Raw genomic sequence first — 14767 nt, 5'->3', positions numbered from 1 at the left:
TGAAGGGGCGAGGGTCTCCGGGCAGGCCGCGGAGCGGGAGTTCCGGAGACCCCGGCCCCGTCGGGCGGGCCGGACGGGGGGCGGGGGGCTGCGCTCCGTGTGCGCCTGTGTGCCGGCGCGGCGCCCCCGCCCTTCCCCCGGCGGCGCTGCGCGGTGGGCTGGCGCTGGGGTATTTACGGTAACGTGGACCCGGCGGTGGCAGCTCGGTCGGTGTCAGGTGATCGGCGCCGAGGAACCGCCGCCACAGCCCGGGAGGAAGATGCAAGATGGCCCAGCGGGGCCGTGAGGGGCTCCGCGGCGCCCCTTCCCCGCCCGCCGCCGCCGCCTGCCCGGCCGGCGGGAAGCGCTGAGGCCAGCGCCGCCCGCCACAGCCCGTCCCCGGCGGGGGCACCGAGCCATGGGGCTCTGCTACAGCCTGCGCCCGCGGCTCTTCGGCGACGCCGGCGGCGGCGGCTCCATCTCCAGCGCCGGCGCCGCCTCGGAGCCCGAAGCGCCGGCGGAGCCTCACGCCGCCCCGCAGCCGCAGCCTCTCGGCGTCCCGCTCCGGCCCGGCGGTAAGCCCGGCGGGGAGACGGACGGGCCGCCGCTGCTGCTGCAGAACGGCGGCGGCGGCAATGGGGCGGCCCCCGAGCGGCAGCCGGCGCTGCCCAAGGCCGGCGGCCCCGGCCTTGGCGGCGGGGGGAAGGCGGCGCGGCAGCAGGCGCTGCACCAGCCGCCGGCGCTCCAGCGGACCTGGGAGAAGCTGCGCCTGGAGGAGCGGGAGGCGGAGAAGGAGGCGAGGAAAGTCAGTAAGAGCATCGACCGGGCGCTCAAGGAGCAGAAGCGGGAGTACAAGCAGACGCACCGCCTGCTGCTGCTCGGTACGTGTGTGTGTGTGTATGTCTGTCTGTCTGTGCGGGGGTGTGCCGGGGCGGGCAGGTGCCCCGCGGGACTCCCCGGCAGCGCCCCCTCCCCGGCTTCCCCTGTTTTCCTTGGGCACCCTCCATCCCTCCTTTGTCTCCCCGCTGCCCCCCCGGCCCTGCCCTGCCCTCCCACCCCCCGGCCGTGCCCGTGCCCGGGCTCTCCCCCAGACAGGTTTACACCTTCTTTTCCCTTCCTCCTCCCCGCGGTCTCTCCTCCCCGCTTCTGGCCCTGGCAGCGGTTTTGCAATGGAGAACACGATCGGCGCTCGTCGGGCGAGGGCGAGCGGCTCCACCCAGGCGGGCGGGCGGGAGCGATGCGGATGGGGAGCAGCGGGGTCTGCCCGGCCGGAGGAGCCGGACCCGGGCCGGGGCTGCCCCATCGCCCGCGGCGGGAACTTCGCTCGGCGCCCTCGCAACGCGGAAACGTTAACGGAATAAAATAAAAATAATAACAGTTTTTTTAAAGCACGGTAGAAAGGAGGAAAAATGGCCATGCGTGCACGAGGTGTGTGTAGCCTGTGGATGGTCCTCCTGTGCCGCGTGTAAGCAGGGATGGTTTAATGAGGAGCGGCTTGAGGCTCCTAAATGAGAGGAGTGGTGATGAGCAATAGGCTCCTTATTTAAAGAAGCAGTGAGCGGAGTAAGGGGAAATAAGAGGGTGTAGATATGTACGTTTTTCAGACATCGCTTCTACTACAAGATGTGTTCTTCAGCTGCAGGCTCAGATTTTTTAGGGACGATTTGCCAGCTTTTGTCCCCTCTTCTCTGAGGTGCTACGTGCGGTCTGCTGTTGCCACTGCTCTTTCTAAGCATTAGTTAATAGTCCTCTCCGGAGGATTTGTACCAGCTGATACATTTACAGTATGAAAACCACAGGGGTATCTAATACAAGCATCTCATTTCCTGCAGGAAACAGAACAGTCATACTGCAGGGCTTTTTTTTTATGGTCTGAGCAGAGGGCTTATTTGGCCTCTTAGCTGTGCTCATAAATATCTGTTTTCTGTTAGCATGAAAATACTGATTTGCTTTTGCATTAGCTTCTTTGCCTGTTCTCGTAAAGTTGCATGGCACAGAGTTTTGGTGCTTATCTAAGTGCATTCCAGATTTGGGGTAGTCTTTACATCCTTCTTTATAAAAACTCTGTTTCTGTTTTACTGGATTCCTTCATTCCTCTTGGTGTGTAAGGGGAGGAGAAAATATGAAATACAGCAGTGGATAAAAGGTATGCCAGAACTGTAGTGCTCGGTTTCCAAAAAACAAATAATGGGCTTTATTATTGCCCATAAAATACCAGCCTGTAGCATACTAGTGCAGCTGGTAGAAAGGAAGGAGGAAGAAGACGTAAATTGTGCTGTATAGAATTATTATTAGTAGTAGTAGTGGTAAAATGTTTCTTCTGATTCTTGAACTGTTGCAGTAATTAACTCTTTGATACACCTGTTTTAATGAAATATTGAAAATGTTAATTTTTTTTTTCTTCCTGAAGCGTCTGTACATGTGTTTTGGCTAGTATGTCTGCAAGAAGGCAGAGATCCCGTTTGGTGGCCTTCCTCTGGAGAGCATTGTCATTGAACAAAAGAATTCTAACAAGTAGATACTGTGTGTAGCCTATAACATAGGTGGTTGTCATAGTAAACCAGAGCAGTAAACAGCTGTTCAGAAACAATGACATTTGAAAAATAAATCATCTCTGACCTTTGGCTCCCTAAAACACTCCTAAGACTCCCTGTGTTGAATTTTTTAAAAAATCATTGTCAAAATAAAAAAAGAGACCCTTGATCTCTGTTTTGTTGGGAGGAAATGTTGGATTATTGTTTCAGGCCTTGCAGATCAGGGCCTGACTTAAATGTTTCATTTGGATGTAGGGAGAGCTGCAGGTGCTTTGTATTGTTTTTGAAAGTAGTGGAAATGCTGCTGTAGGTAATGGGAAATTATTTAGAATAGGGAAGGGTTTATTTGTCAGAGAAGGAGTAAACCAAAACTGCATTGCACAAGGTAATACGTTTCAGTCTTGCACAGAGGAAAGACTTAAAATGTACACAAAGGTCTTTTAGAATAAAGACTATTACCAGCCTGATATTTTATAGCATTTCAAGTTGTAAATGACTGGATCCCTGCCCCTAAGGTCTTCCTGGCAGAGTGAACCTGAAAAGCGTACCTTTGCTAGAGAGAGAGGAGGAATATTTCTGTACATCAACATGGAGGAAATGCACAGCAGAGGCGAAATGGTGAATGCAGTGACAGCAGAGCACCATCACAGAACAAACAAAGTTGAGCAGAACAGCGTTGGCGTTGGCTTTGTGTTTCTTTTTTTAAACACAAGTTTGTAAATAATAGCCTCATTTTGGCTTGTCCTTGTATATGTCGTACATTTACTGGGGCAAGTTTAGAGGATATTATTGAAATTTGAGAGAAAAATAGAGTGTATATTTTAAGGAGCTACCATTAGGTATCAAAAGGGTATGCAAATAAATGCACTAATGTAAGAATACTAAGAATCCTTAGAATCTAAGTAAGTAGTATATTAGAAGAGAAGCTTATAAATGTTTGAAAACGACCTTTCCTTAAAAGCACACTTACTCTTTTATTATGTCAAATGAAAACAATCAGCTTTGTGATGAGCTGTGCATATCAGTTACCAATATATTATGAAGTCTCAAAGGCTTTTCATAGTGTATGTTGGTAAATACCTCTCAGAGAGCCTGTTCTTGCCTGTTACAGCTTACCCCAACTAGTGTCTCGTGGTGCACGTGATGTTTTGACACTCTCCCCTAACCTACATTCGAGCACTTAATGTGTTTTGTCATAACCAGTGATTGTGAAAGGGAGGGTGTGCAGTAAGTGCTCAGATCAGCTCTCAGTCTGTGCCTCCCCCATAAATAGGTGTGTAGGTATCAGGTGGCTGTAGCTGAGATGCTGAGGCTTTACTGGTGCACTGGAGTAACAGCAGACATGGTTTGGGTCCATTTGTTTTTCTTCTTCTGAAAGAAGAACCCACATAAAATGGAAACTGGCTTTCCACCACAGTTGGCTGTTTCTTGCTTAACATCCACTTTAAAAATACAATAAATTGATTATTGAATTGATTATTGGGTTATGTATTATTTGTAGGGAGGTTTATTTCTTTTTATAAGGGAAGTGTTCATCTGTGCAGAATTCTTAGGATGCTTTTACTAACCCTGAGATGAGGTGGTGTTTTTTCTAAGCATACATATTTATTAAGCATATTTGCAGGGCTGGGTCAGAGTTTCGTAGCTTTGGTTTCTGTCTTGTTTTCTGTTTGGTCTTTTTTTCTGCAGAATTGCAGCCACCTCTTCTGCAAGACTGTTTTAGCTGCTGATTTCCTAGAAACTGTAGAAACATTACAAATCACTTTATAGAAGCAATTTACATTCTCATTTTCTGTCTCATATTTTAAACTATTTTGTGCATAAGTGAGGTGAAGGGGAATTGGCTCTAAACAGAGTGTTAGCCATTGTGGTATAATTAAGGCTCATGTAATGTTGAAGTAAGCCATAAACTGATTTTTTTTTCCCAGATAGCTGTTGTCTTCTAACCTCTGACTCCTGTTTTTCCCATTTACCCTCATTCCTGGTTGCTATCCTAACTTTGAATGACTTTCTCAAGCCGAACACATTCTTTTACACTTCCCTGCTAAATTGAAACTGAAAGTGGTCTGAGTAAAAGCTTTTCTGTTCAACAGAAACTGAAAATGATGATATAGGGAGGGGAAAAAGAAATAGTGATTTTCTTCACTTAAAAGGTACTGGAACTACTTACGTGATATTTAAGTACTGACTTGATAGTGTAATTTAGATGTTTAGTGATGTTCATGTACAAAAGTGTAGAAAACATATCAAAAAACGTAGTTCCTCTGAATTGATGGAAATCAAACACAAAGATGCCTTGTCAAGCTTGGGAAACTCCTACACAGGAGAGCCCAGAAAGCTCAGAAGTGTGTAACAAGAGTAATGGGTTTTTTTCTTTTCCTAACTATGCACCGAATGGCTGTTGTCAGAAATTAACTCTTTGTGCAAAGAGAGTTTCCGTGGCTTTTAGACTGAAATTGCAGTCTCATATATGTTCTGCGTCAGAAATCCTGAAGTTCATCATACATCCTCAAGCCAATTTTAAATCTTAAACCTAACGAATTTTATTTTGAAAATAATTTTAACTTTTATATGGTGTCAACTCATGCTTTTTAATAAACACCTGAATATAGTTTAGCTTAACGTGGTGATACCTTCCTTGTGTCTGCATAAGGTTGAATGCTTGAGGTGTTTTTCGGTTACCACCAGAGAGGACTCCTACCCTGGTCTGTAAGGGATAAGCTTGGCATATTTAGGATCCTTAGAGCCAGCTATTTCTAATATGGAGATAGTACACAGATAATTGGTAGGAACAGAGGTCTCCAGGACTTTGGAATCCTGGGCTGCAAATACTGAACGATGTAATAATGCAAAAGCTTTTATAATCCCTAATACTTTACGTGATTTGCAATGTCTTTTCAAAAGCTCTTCTGCTCTTGTTGTAACTTCACAGGAAGTGGGATATGCACTCCTTGCACAGGAGGAAACCAGTAGGCAGGGGCCATCAGGACATTTGGGATCAGTGATTAACTTCGGGGGAGTTTTAAGTGTACTGAAAACAATCCCTGACTTACAATCCTTAGCTTTTCTTTCTCTGTAAAATAAAAATTAATTAGATTTAGCCCGTAGTTATGTGTTTTAATTTATTTCCATTCTTTGATTGATTTTGCTTATCTTGAATCACTTGATATTTAATAATAAACAACTAAATCATTTTTCCCAGTGTTAAGTGTAGTAACACTGGGATGCTTTAGGTGCTGTGGAAGGGTGGGTTCTGCAGCTGTTAACTAGAACTTTTGGTCATTAGGCAAGTTTTGTGTATCAGTGTGTATTCCATGAATCTTCTTGGAATGCAATGTCTTAGCTAAGCAAGCTTTGGAAGTATGTTATGTCATGTTAAGGTCCCATTACCACTGCAGCTTTTGACTGCTGAAAATTTGAGGAGTAGATAAAACTCCTAGATTTTAATCTTTGTTTTCCCTTCTCCCCCCAGACAGTTTAGAAGAAGTGTATTGCTACTATGTTCATCCCTTTCCGCTGCCCAACCCACACACCCAATTGCTTTTCTTTCATTTTTGACAGTGCGCCTACAAATTTGGGGAAACACATAATGGTGGGGGTTTGTCCTACAGTCATGGCTTCCCTCAGCTTTTTCAAGTCAGGTACCATTTGAGCTTGTAAAGTTGAATTAAAATTTTTAAAGTTGTTTGTTTGTTCTTTGGTTTTTGCTTTTTATAAACAGCAGTCTGTCCAAGCTGTGGCAGAAACCTGGCCTGCCTTCTGCTTACCAAGTTTAGGTTTTTTGATAGTTATGTTCTAGAAGTGTTCTAGAAACATTTTGCCTTTGCTGAGTGGTGGGGAAATTATTCTTCTCTGTGGATTCTTGAATAGCAGTAGAGAAACAAGATGGCATAAATAAGATAACAGACGTATTGCTTATTCTCACGTAAAAGGGATAGAATCTTATGACTTATGCAGGATCTGGAGGAAATGCAGCCTTGTATCTGGCCTGTGCACATCCTATTTATGCTTTTTCCAAGAGTGGATGGGCATGTTAGGCATGTTAAGTACACTGACTAGTATATTTCATATTATCCCTGTAGCACTGTATGAATGTACGTTTGAAACTCCTGTGTCTTGTGATTTCTCTGCACATGAATATTAAATTAAAGTTTAATAACTTAAAGCCTTGTGGAATAAGCTCTAGGAAGAAAGAAATATGTGCTGTTGTGTTGACCAGAATAGGTAAAAACTCCTTAAGAAAGGATTTATTGTTTTCTTTTTCTGTGTTCTTGTGCAGAAGATGAAAAAATCTGAGAAAAAGCTGCCAATTAATGTCTGTAGCATAAGACGTAACATCAATCACCTGTAGTGGAGCATCTTAGCTGATAAGATCCCTTTGAAGTAAAACTTGAATTGCGTCCTCAGAATCTGGTATTTTATGTTTCTTTGGTTTTAAACTTATGTTTGAAGAATTAGAAATTCCACTTATGTTTAAGGTAATGTTAGGTTTCAAGAATAATAAATTTGTCCTTTTGAAAATACTGTTACCGTAGTAAGTCAGCTCCAGGTAGAATTATAAATTCTATGCTTTTATCTTTATTTTAGAGAATTTGCATCCTGTGGGAACGACATGCATTTTGCAGCTTAAAGCTGTTTAAAAGTAGAAGGGGGTTTTTTTGTATTTAAAATAAAAAGGAAAAAAAAAAAAGAAAAGTTTTGCACTTTTTCTATGATCCACTATACACTTTTAACAGTTTCTTTTAAAAGGACTTCATTCCTTTAAAGGGCAAAAAGAAAGTTCTTCTCAGTGGTCAATCCAAGCAAATTATCTAGTTGGTCTTTAGAAAATGAGACCATTCCTTCTGTGATTTGGGTTAGTGTATGCAATGGAGATAAGTAGCAGGCTGAAAATCATCTGTAATAAAAACACAACAATAAATTGAATCCTCATTCTCTATGGGTATAATTTCCTCACCCTCAGCCTCTTTTTCTTAATTTGAAAGTCTATACTTTTTGATACATGTAATTTATTCTGTGTTTAATTTGTATCTGTAGATTAAAATGGATAAGGAAGAGTTGTATTTTTCCATCACAAAGAGTGAAGGTTATGTTTACCTGCTAGAAGTGTGAACACAGATCCTTAGTATTGTGTGCAAGTGTAATTTATATTAAGCAACTTAATCTTTTCTTGAAAACTGTTGTGAGTGTTGCTGAGACATTGCCAACTCTGCTATGCTGCAGCTCTGTGAACTACAAGGAATTAATCATTCTGTATCTTGGAGTAAATGCAGAATGCACTTCATGGTGTTAGGCAGTGCCTTCTTCAGAATCATCTTGATTTTCATGTGTGGAGGACAAAACTACAGCAAACGCAAGGTGTTTTTTTTCCTTAAGTGAAAACTCTTTCCAGGTTCATGTTTGAATTGATTTTATGTGTTGATTGTAGAATCATTTTCCATTCCAAATGATATTTTTTCAGATAGAGGTGTGCTCAGTTGTCTTGTCTTACAAGACCTTGAGTGTGCACGTGGCCACGCAAGATCTTGTAAAACTGAGATGATTGCTCTGGAGTCCAGGTGAATAAACCAACCACAGAATATGTGGTTGGATTATGTCCTGGCATATCTCATCGCCTTCAGTCTTCATAGGCACAGGGCAAGTGTAATGGATTCTGTAACAAGATTGCTTTTTTTTCATCCTTTGACTCTCTGGACGTCTGAATTACAAAACAGACTTGTGGTGTTATCTTCTGCCTTTTCTGAGCTTCCTGTGTTTGTCTAATTCACTGTCTAGCAGAGACAGGAACATGATATTAAGCTCTTCTAACATGTCAGCCATTGCAAAGATATATATAAATTTTATTTTCTTTTTTAAACTATAAACCTAAAATGCAGAAGAATATAATAATTTATATAAAGGACATACACAGAATTAAGCACTTCATAATCTGAAAAGATATGATTAAAGAGTTTGGGGGAGGTTTTGGGTTTTTTTGATTTTTCTAAGGTTTTGGTAGGGTTTGGTTTGTGTGCCTTTTTTTTTTAATCAAATTTTTAGATAGGCAAAAGGACTGTCTAAGTGGCAAGATGCTGTGGAAGATATTTACATCTCAAATTGTGTCTGCTTTAATTTAATTTAGTCATTTCATCACCTAATACTAAAAGCTGACTAAATTTTAAAATTCCTTGATGTGTGGGAGACATTCTTCTGCTTCAGCTGTGCTAAAGAACCTCGTAGTGCATTGTCAGTCTGGTACTGTTACGTGTGGTGCTGTGCAGCCTGGTCATGTATAAAGAACCAGGAAAATGGCACGAAGGACAGGCTATGGCTTAAGAGGGCTTTCAGATCCTTTTATTCATTGGGTCTACTAACTTGTGAGCATGGCTGAAGGCAGAAGAGTAGCTGTTCACTGTTTTTGCTTTTACCCCTTGAAAATATTTCCATGAATGAAAACAGATGGGAACTACAGGACAGTAATTCTGGTTTAGTTTGAGTTGTTGATCTTCCTTTGATTTAACATTTTGAAAGATGAACAGAAATCTCAAATTCTTTAGAGTATTTTCTCACGCTCGGGATGGGGTGAGTGGAACAAAAATACCCAACCAACCAAGAAACCACTCATCTGTCATGTAAATTCTGATAGCTTTGTTTTGTTTAACAGAGTTGTACTTCAAATTCATATTAATCTGGACTGTTCCTGCAGATGAAATAGCACTGAGAGGGGAACACAGGCTTTTGACACTTAGAGAAAGACTGGATAACAAGCTGTATTTAAATAACTGTGAATGCATCATTCCTTTCAGAAATACATTTTTCTTCTTAATTTTGGGAATATTTTCATTCTTTCTGTGGTTCTTCAGTGTTGGAAATTATTTCTTTTGCCTTAATGGAAGACTAACAGAGAAACACTAGAGTCGAGTTTGATGATGTGCTTCCTGACACCTTGCTTCCAGATCCGGAGTCATATCAGTCCCTCTTCCTTGAAGTTCCTTGTGTGCTCTGAGCGCATAAGTCTGTTATTCCAAATTCCATTCCTGCTCCCTCAGGTTTTCTTGTTCTGTTCAGTGTGACATCTGAGTTCATGAGCTTGTTTGTTCAGTAGTGTCTTTCCAACTTGGTTACTATTGAAACAGTACAGTTGGTGCCTTGCTCATTTTAGATTCTGGGTTTTTCTAAAATGGGTAAACTGCAATAATATTTTAGAGGGCCGCTCTGAGGGGCCCTATATTCACTCTGAGGGCCTTCTTATTCTTAACTCTGTGTGTACAGGTAGAAATGTTTGCTCAGCAGAGATGGGGGGGAAAAGAACAAAAAGCTGCCTGCAGTGGTGTTTGGCTTGTGATATGCAGAACTCTCCTCTGTCCAGCAGTCCTGGCTCCAGGTGTACGTCAGCTATGGCTTTGAACTACCAGAGATGGAAGAAAAACTGTTTCACAGAAAAGCTGAAATGGAGAGAGTGGTTTTTTGATACTTGAAGTTGCTCACAATTTAATGCAGAAAGGATCACCTGAAGAGCACTTGACTCCCTATCAACTGCCATTTGGCAGTAGTCCTTGTCTAATTAAAGCAGATTCACAGATATGTGATCTATCTGCCAGGGACTGAATTAATGCTTTCTAATATGTCAGGAAAAGTTAAAGCAGTGCAGTAAAAGGTCAAACAGCCTTTCAGATGTGCTGGAGAGGTATTTGGAGGTTGGGCAGGGAAGATGGGACTATTTTTTCGTGCTGCTTCATGCTAAGTACCACTGCTTGTGCTCCTGGTCCAGCTGTTTCAGAAAAAGCAGATAGGAGCTCTGATGCTCTGAAAGAGAATGAGCAGTTGTTCCACACTTAGTCTGATTCCCTATACAGTGCTGAAGAGCAGGTACATGTTAATACCTTGTTCTGCTCCAGAGGGAGGCCATGCATCTTAATACCACAGTTTCTCTGGGTTTCTGTGCATTGGTTGTGTGAGCAGTGTCACAATCTGCCAGGGTTCTGCAGCACCTCCTGTTCTAGTACATGTAGATTGTGTGCAGGACAAAACAAATACATAACCTTCTCAAGCTGAAACAGCATCAGATCAGTACATCCTACTGTGCTGGCTGCCACTGAAATGTAACCTTTTCTGAGTGACACTATTTCCCTTAAGATAAAGACGGCTGGCCAAGTATGGGAGCAAAAGTTTTCTTTTTGTTTTTCTGTTCCTACCCTTACTCTTAAAAGTAAGAACTTCTGCTGTTTTGAGATTGTTAGTGGAGGTTTTTTAATATGTATTCTGTATCCTGATACCCTGATAAAAGATAATTAGATAACCTGGTTAAAGAGTAAGTAGAAACTTGAATTAATTGTCTGTTCACATAATGTGCAAAGAAATGTTGAATAATCTTTCTTAATCTTGTGTTGGACAAAAATAATTTGAAGATATATACTGAGTCCCACATAAATAAATAGTTTGTTTTGAGTTCAGTCCTTTATTCCCTAACACAGTTCTCTCTCTGAATTTAGGCTGATAAAGACTTTGGTATTGGTAAGCTTGAGGTAAGCAATCAGACAATGGATCAGACTTCAGGAGTTTATGAATAATTAGGCTAAAGTCTAGAAGTGACTAAGATTTTTTCCTTTGACTATATATGTAACCATGATATCATTTCATTTCCTCATAGTCTCTGTGCTCTAAACTCATAGTTGCTTGAATATGAACATGAATATTACACTATTACTTCATACAAAGTGTTCAAGCAGTGTTACTGTTTTGAACCCTAGTTCAGAATAGGACACACTGTTCCAACCAGCCACTTCAGCTTCTGCTGAGAACTGGAATTCATACTATGCTTGCTTTCTCCATCTTCTTTTCTATCTGTAACTCACATAGTTGCTCCATTCCTTGAAAGAAAACAGTCTGAAATATATTCTTTAAAAGCTAAATGTGCTTATCACCTATTGCTCTTGTCTGACTGTTTCTTCCAATGTGTCTGAAGTGGGATGTGCCTGCTTTAATGGTGTTTGTATTTCTTTTCTGCAGGAAGCATTGGTTTTATTTTTTGAATTTGTTTATCTGACAATTCATAATTAGTATTTATCCAAGGGTTTCTGAAATTGGCCTATAAAAATCTTTGTACTCTGCTTCTAGAGATATGACCTTGCAGTGGCTCATGAACGACTATTACTTGATTGTACCAGTTTTATCATAGTTGCTGTTCTCCTGCTTGTCCACACTTGACTCTTTTGATAAGCTGGCCTTATTCACAGTGATATCTTTAATTAGTGGGTAAAAGTTTACTGTAGCTAGTTGATGGTTCACACTTCATTCTTGAAATCCATGTATTATCTGATTCCTGATTCAACTTAAAACGTGTTGTATCAATTGTTTGCAGAGTAACATCAGACATACGTGTGCTGCTTATTTATATCAAATTATATTGACATAAGCCTTCAACTTAATCAACTGTGTTTGCTATCAATATCCCTCAGATATTTATTATTAATTAGGCAAATAACTTATTACTGATTCATTGGCATTAGTTAGTAGATACAAGTCCTGTGCTTGATGGAATGGGATTTTTTCCAACTGTGTAATCTAAATAATGGGATCTCGTACCTGAAAAAACCTTGGTTTTCTGATGCCTTCAGGTTATCTCACAGAGTAACAGTAAATGTGGTTGACATTCCTTACGCCGTTATCTGCTGTGATTTGCAAGGCATGTTCAGATCCTTCTTGTAGAGAGTTATCCTGTAAATATTGAGAAAATAACTGTTTAGGTCACGTTGTGAAGACCGAGGGCAAGAATCTCTGTTTAAAGAATTAATGGTGTTGACACACAGGACAATTTGCTGTTACTGTTTTAAGGTAAAGAAGCTAACTTGACATTTCTGGGTGACTGTGAATGTTTTTGTTAAACAGTGAAGCTGATAAACCACGTCTTGGTCTAGCATGGTGCAGAAGAGGATGCTGCTATTATGATTTCTTGTAAAACAAATCATTTTGTTAACTTGAGATACTTTAGAAACAGCAGTACTTTGCTCGGACCTTTTAATCTCTGTTATGTAGTCTGGTTTTAGGGTATTTGAAACTGTTCTGTGTCCTTTTCTTAACAAAGAAATTAGATGCTTATTTAAATTTATATTTTCAACAACCTGAAAATGCTTTATCAAGATGAAGTACTAGGCCAGTTAAATACTTATGCTACTATAGACCAGCACAGGAAAAAAAAAAATATAATCTCATGATGTTGATTTTTTTTTGTTTTCTTCTTTTATTTGTAACTGACTGTGGTCCAGAAGTGTCTTCTGTTCTATGTTAGATCTTGCAGGCAATTGCTTGGACCTTTTATGAACGCTGTCTTTCAAATCAGCTGACTCTTGTTACTTTTTGCTTTCTTTGTTTGTCATTGAAAAATTACTTACTCAGATTTTAAAACAATCTTTTCATAAAGGAGGCCAAGTCAAAATGTAAAGCTCTTAAATTTAAGCATTTAGTAAACTAATACTTTCATTTTAGGTCAGGTTTTTGGTGGCTTTTTTTTATAGTAGTTAGGAAGGGTAACATCTGTTACAAAACCTGATTATTGCCAGAATTCTGATATGTGATGCATGTAGGAAGTCAATTCTTACTCTAACCTTTTGCTAAAATAAGGGAAGCCTTCTTACCTTCATTGTCCTTTTCTTTATTAATAGGTATTTGATTGATGAATTAAAGTCTCTCTGAACACATTGGGGTAGTCTTGTTTTTTAACTCATCCTAAACATGCACTAACAATTATCTCAGTTCATAAAATACCTGACCAAGTCTGTCATCCCATCACAGACAGTATGGGTTGATTGATTCTGAGGTGTACACATTTTTTTGAGAGCATCAGATGGCTTGAAAACCTTTCTTGACCCCCATCCCTGGTTGACAATGTATTTAACATTTCAAAGGGTGGCCCTTCCTCTGTGGGTGTTCTGATAAATGTGACTCTGACTGGAGCCCAGTCTTCTAGCATTTTAATTAACTCTCCACACAGGGACCCTTCCTGTGGAGAAAACATGCATTTTCTTTTTAAAGAATTTCTAGAATAGATTGTGAGCATAAACTGTGGAGGAGGAAAATTTACTTGCAAGTATAGGAGCAGTTGTGTTTCTGATTTTGCTGTGTATATAAAGATCTGAAATCCTAAGTCAGTGTAATGTGGAAGTATGTAAAACACATGCTTTTACACTAAAGCATAGTAAGTTTTGCTGTGACTGCAGGAATCCCAAATGTGAACTTAGTTTTGTGGTATCATCAGTCTGGAATTTAATTTGGAGGAGGAAGCTGAGATCCAGAAGCATGGCAGAAAAATTTCTTGAGTGCCTGATTTCCCAGTTTGGTTTTGGCACATGTCATCAAAAGTGCATCAGAAGTACTGAGTTGTTCTGTCTTCTACCGACTTCACTTGGAGTCAAATGGTCAGCACTGATGAAGACTTACAAAAGTGTTTTGTTTCACAGTCTGAATGTATCAATTCCTTCAAGGAGAATATTCTTAATTTTTGTTTTAGTGGTATTTTTGACACTTTGTACTTGGCTCAGTCCTTGAATATGTATTTAAGTGATGTTAATAAATTAATTCATTCTTTTATTTTGAGTTCAATTTCTAAGGGTACTCTTATTCTTAGCCCTAAAACTGCAGTATCTTTCATGAAGCCTATAGAATGCAGCATGTAACTTCTGGCTCAACAGCAGGATGCTGAAAAAATGAGGGTAGATTTCAGAACAACAGATTTGTTAAAATATTGACAGAAACACTTTGCTTGTTTTCCTAATTTTCCCTTCAGATCATAAGTATCCATTGGTATTCATGATGGAAAACCTTAAGCTGAGAGGTTAAAACATAATAGAATCAGCTGGATAGTGTCATATAATGAATATCGTTAGGAAGACTCAACTATAAGGATCCATTTAACTGAAGTCAGACTGTCAAATATACATGCATAAGTTGGGCATTCCATCATGAAGGATGTTTGTCCAAACTTTGGTACATGTGGTTATTTCAACATGTGTTTTGTTGTCTTGGATTAAATAGCTGCTTCCTTTCTGTGTTCCTCATTTTATTCTCATTCCTTACAGTGTAGAATAAATAATAGTAAATGTATGACATGTTGACTGTATGTAATTTTTTATTTTTTTATGTGGAATAATTCTTGTACTGTATACAGAAGTCTTTAGTGTCTAGTGTGGATTTTTCCAAGGAGTGGACCACTGATATATTTTCTCTTGTTCTCATGGAAAATCAAAGTAGAGGTGGATCGTGTTCAAATTTACGTATGA

The 14767-nt window shown here is 40.4% G+C and overlaps 1 protein-coding gene across 1 annotated transcript in view; it reads left to right on the top strand.

The window, feature by feature from the left end:
- The first annotated feature begins 397 nt into the window (after window positions 1-397).
- GNAL (G protein subunit alpha L) overlaps window positions 398-14767 on the top strand; it is a 179306-nt gene continuing 164936 nt past the window's right edge. Inside the window, exon 1 of the mRNA XM_063165867.1 lies at window positions 398-860. Coding sequence (XP_063021937.1) covers window positions 398-860 — 463 coding nt within the window. The remainder of the gene's footprint in view (window positions 861-14767) is intronic.

Source organism: Melospiza melodia, chromosome 1 (assembly GCF_035770615.1).
Source record: "Melospiza melodia melodia isolate bMelMel2 chromosome 1, bMelMel2.pri, whole genome shotgun sequence".
In the NCBI taxonomy this organism is placed as follows: domain Eukaryota; kingdom Metazoa; phylum Chordata; class Aves; order Passeriformes; family Passerellidae; genus Melospiza; species Melospiza melodia.
Note: the sequence above shows the minus strand (reverse complement) of the source record. Positions and strands in the feature narration are given on the sequence as shown.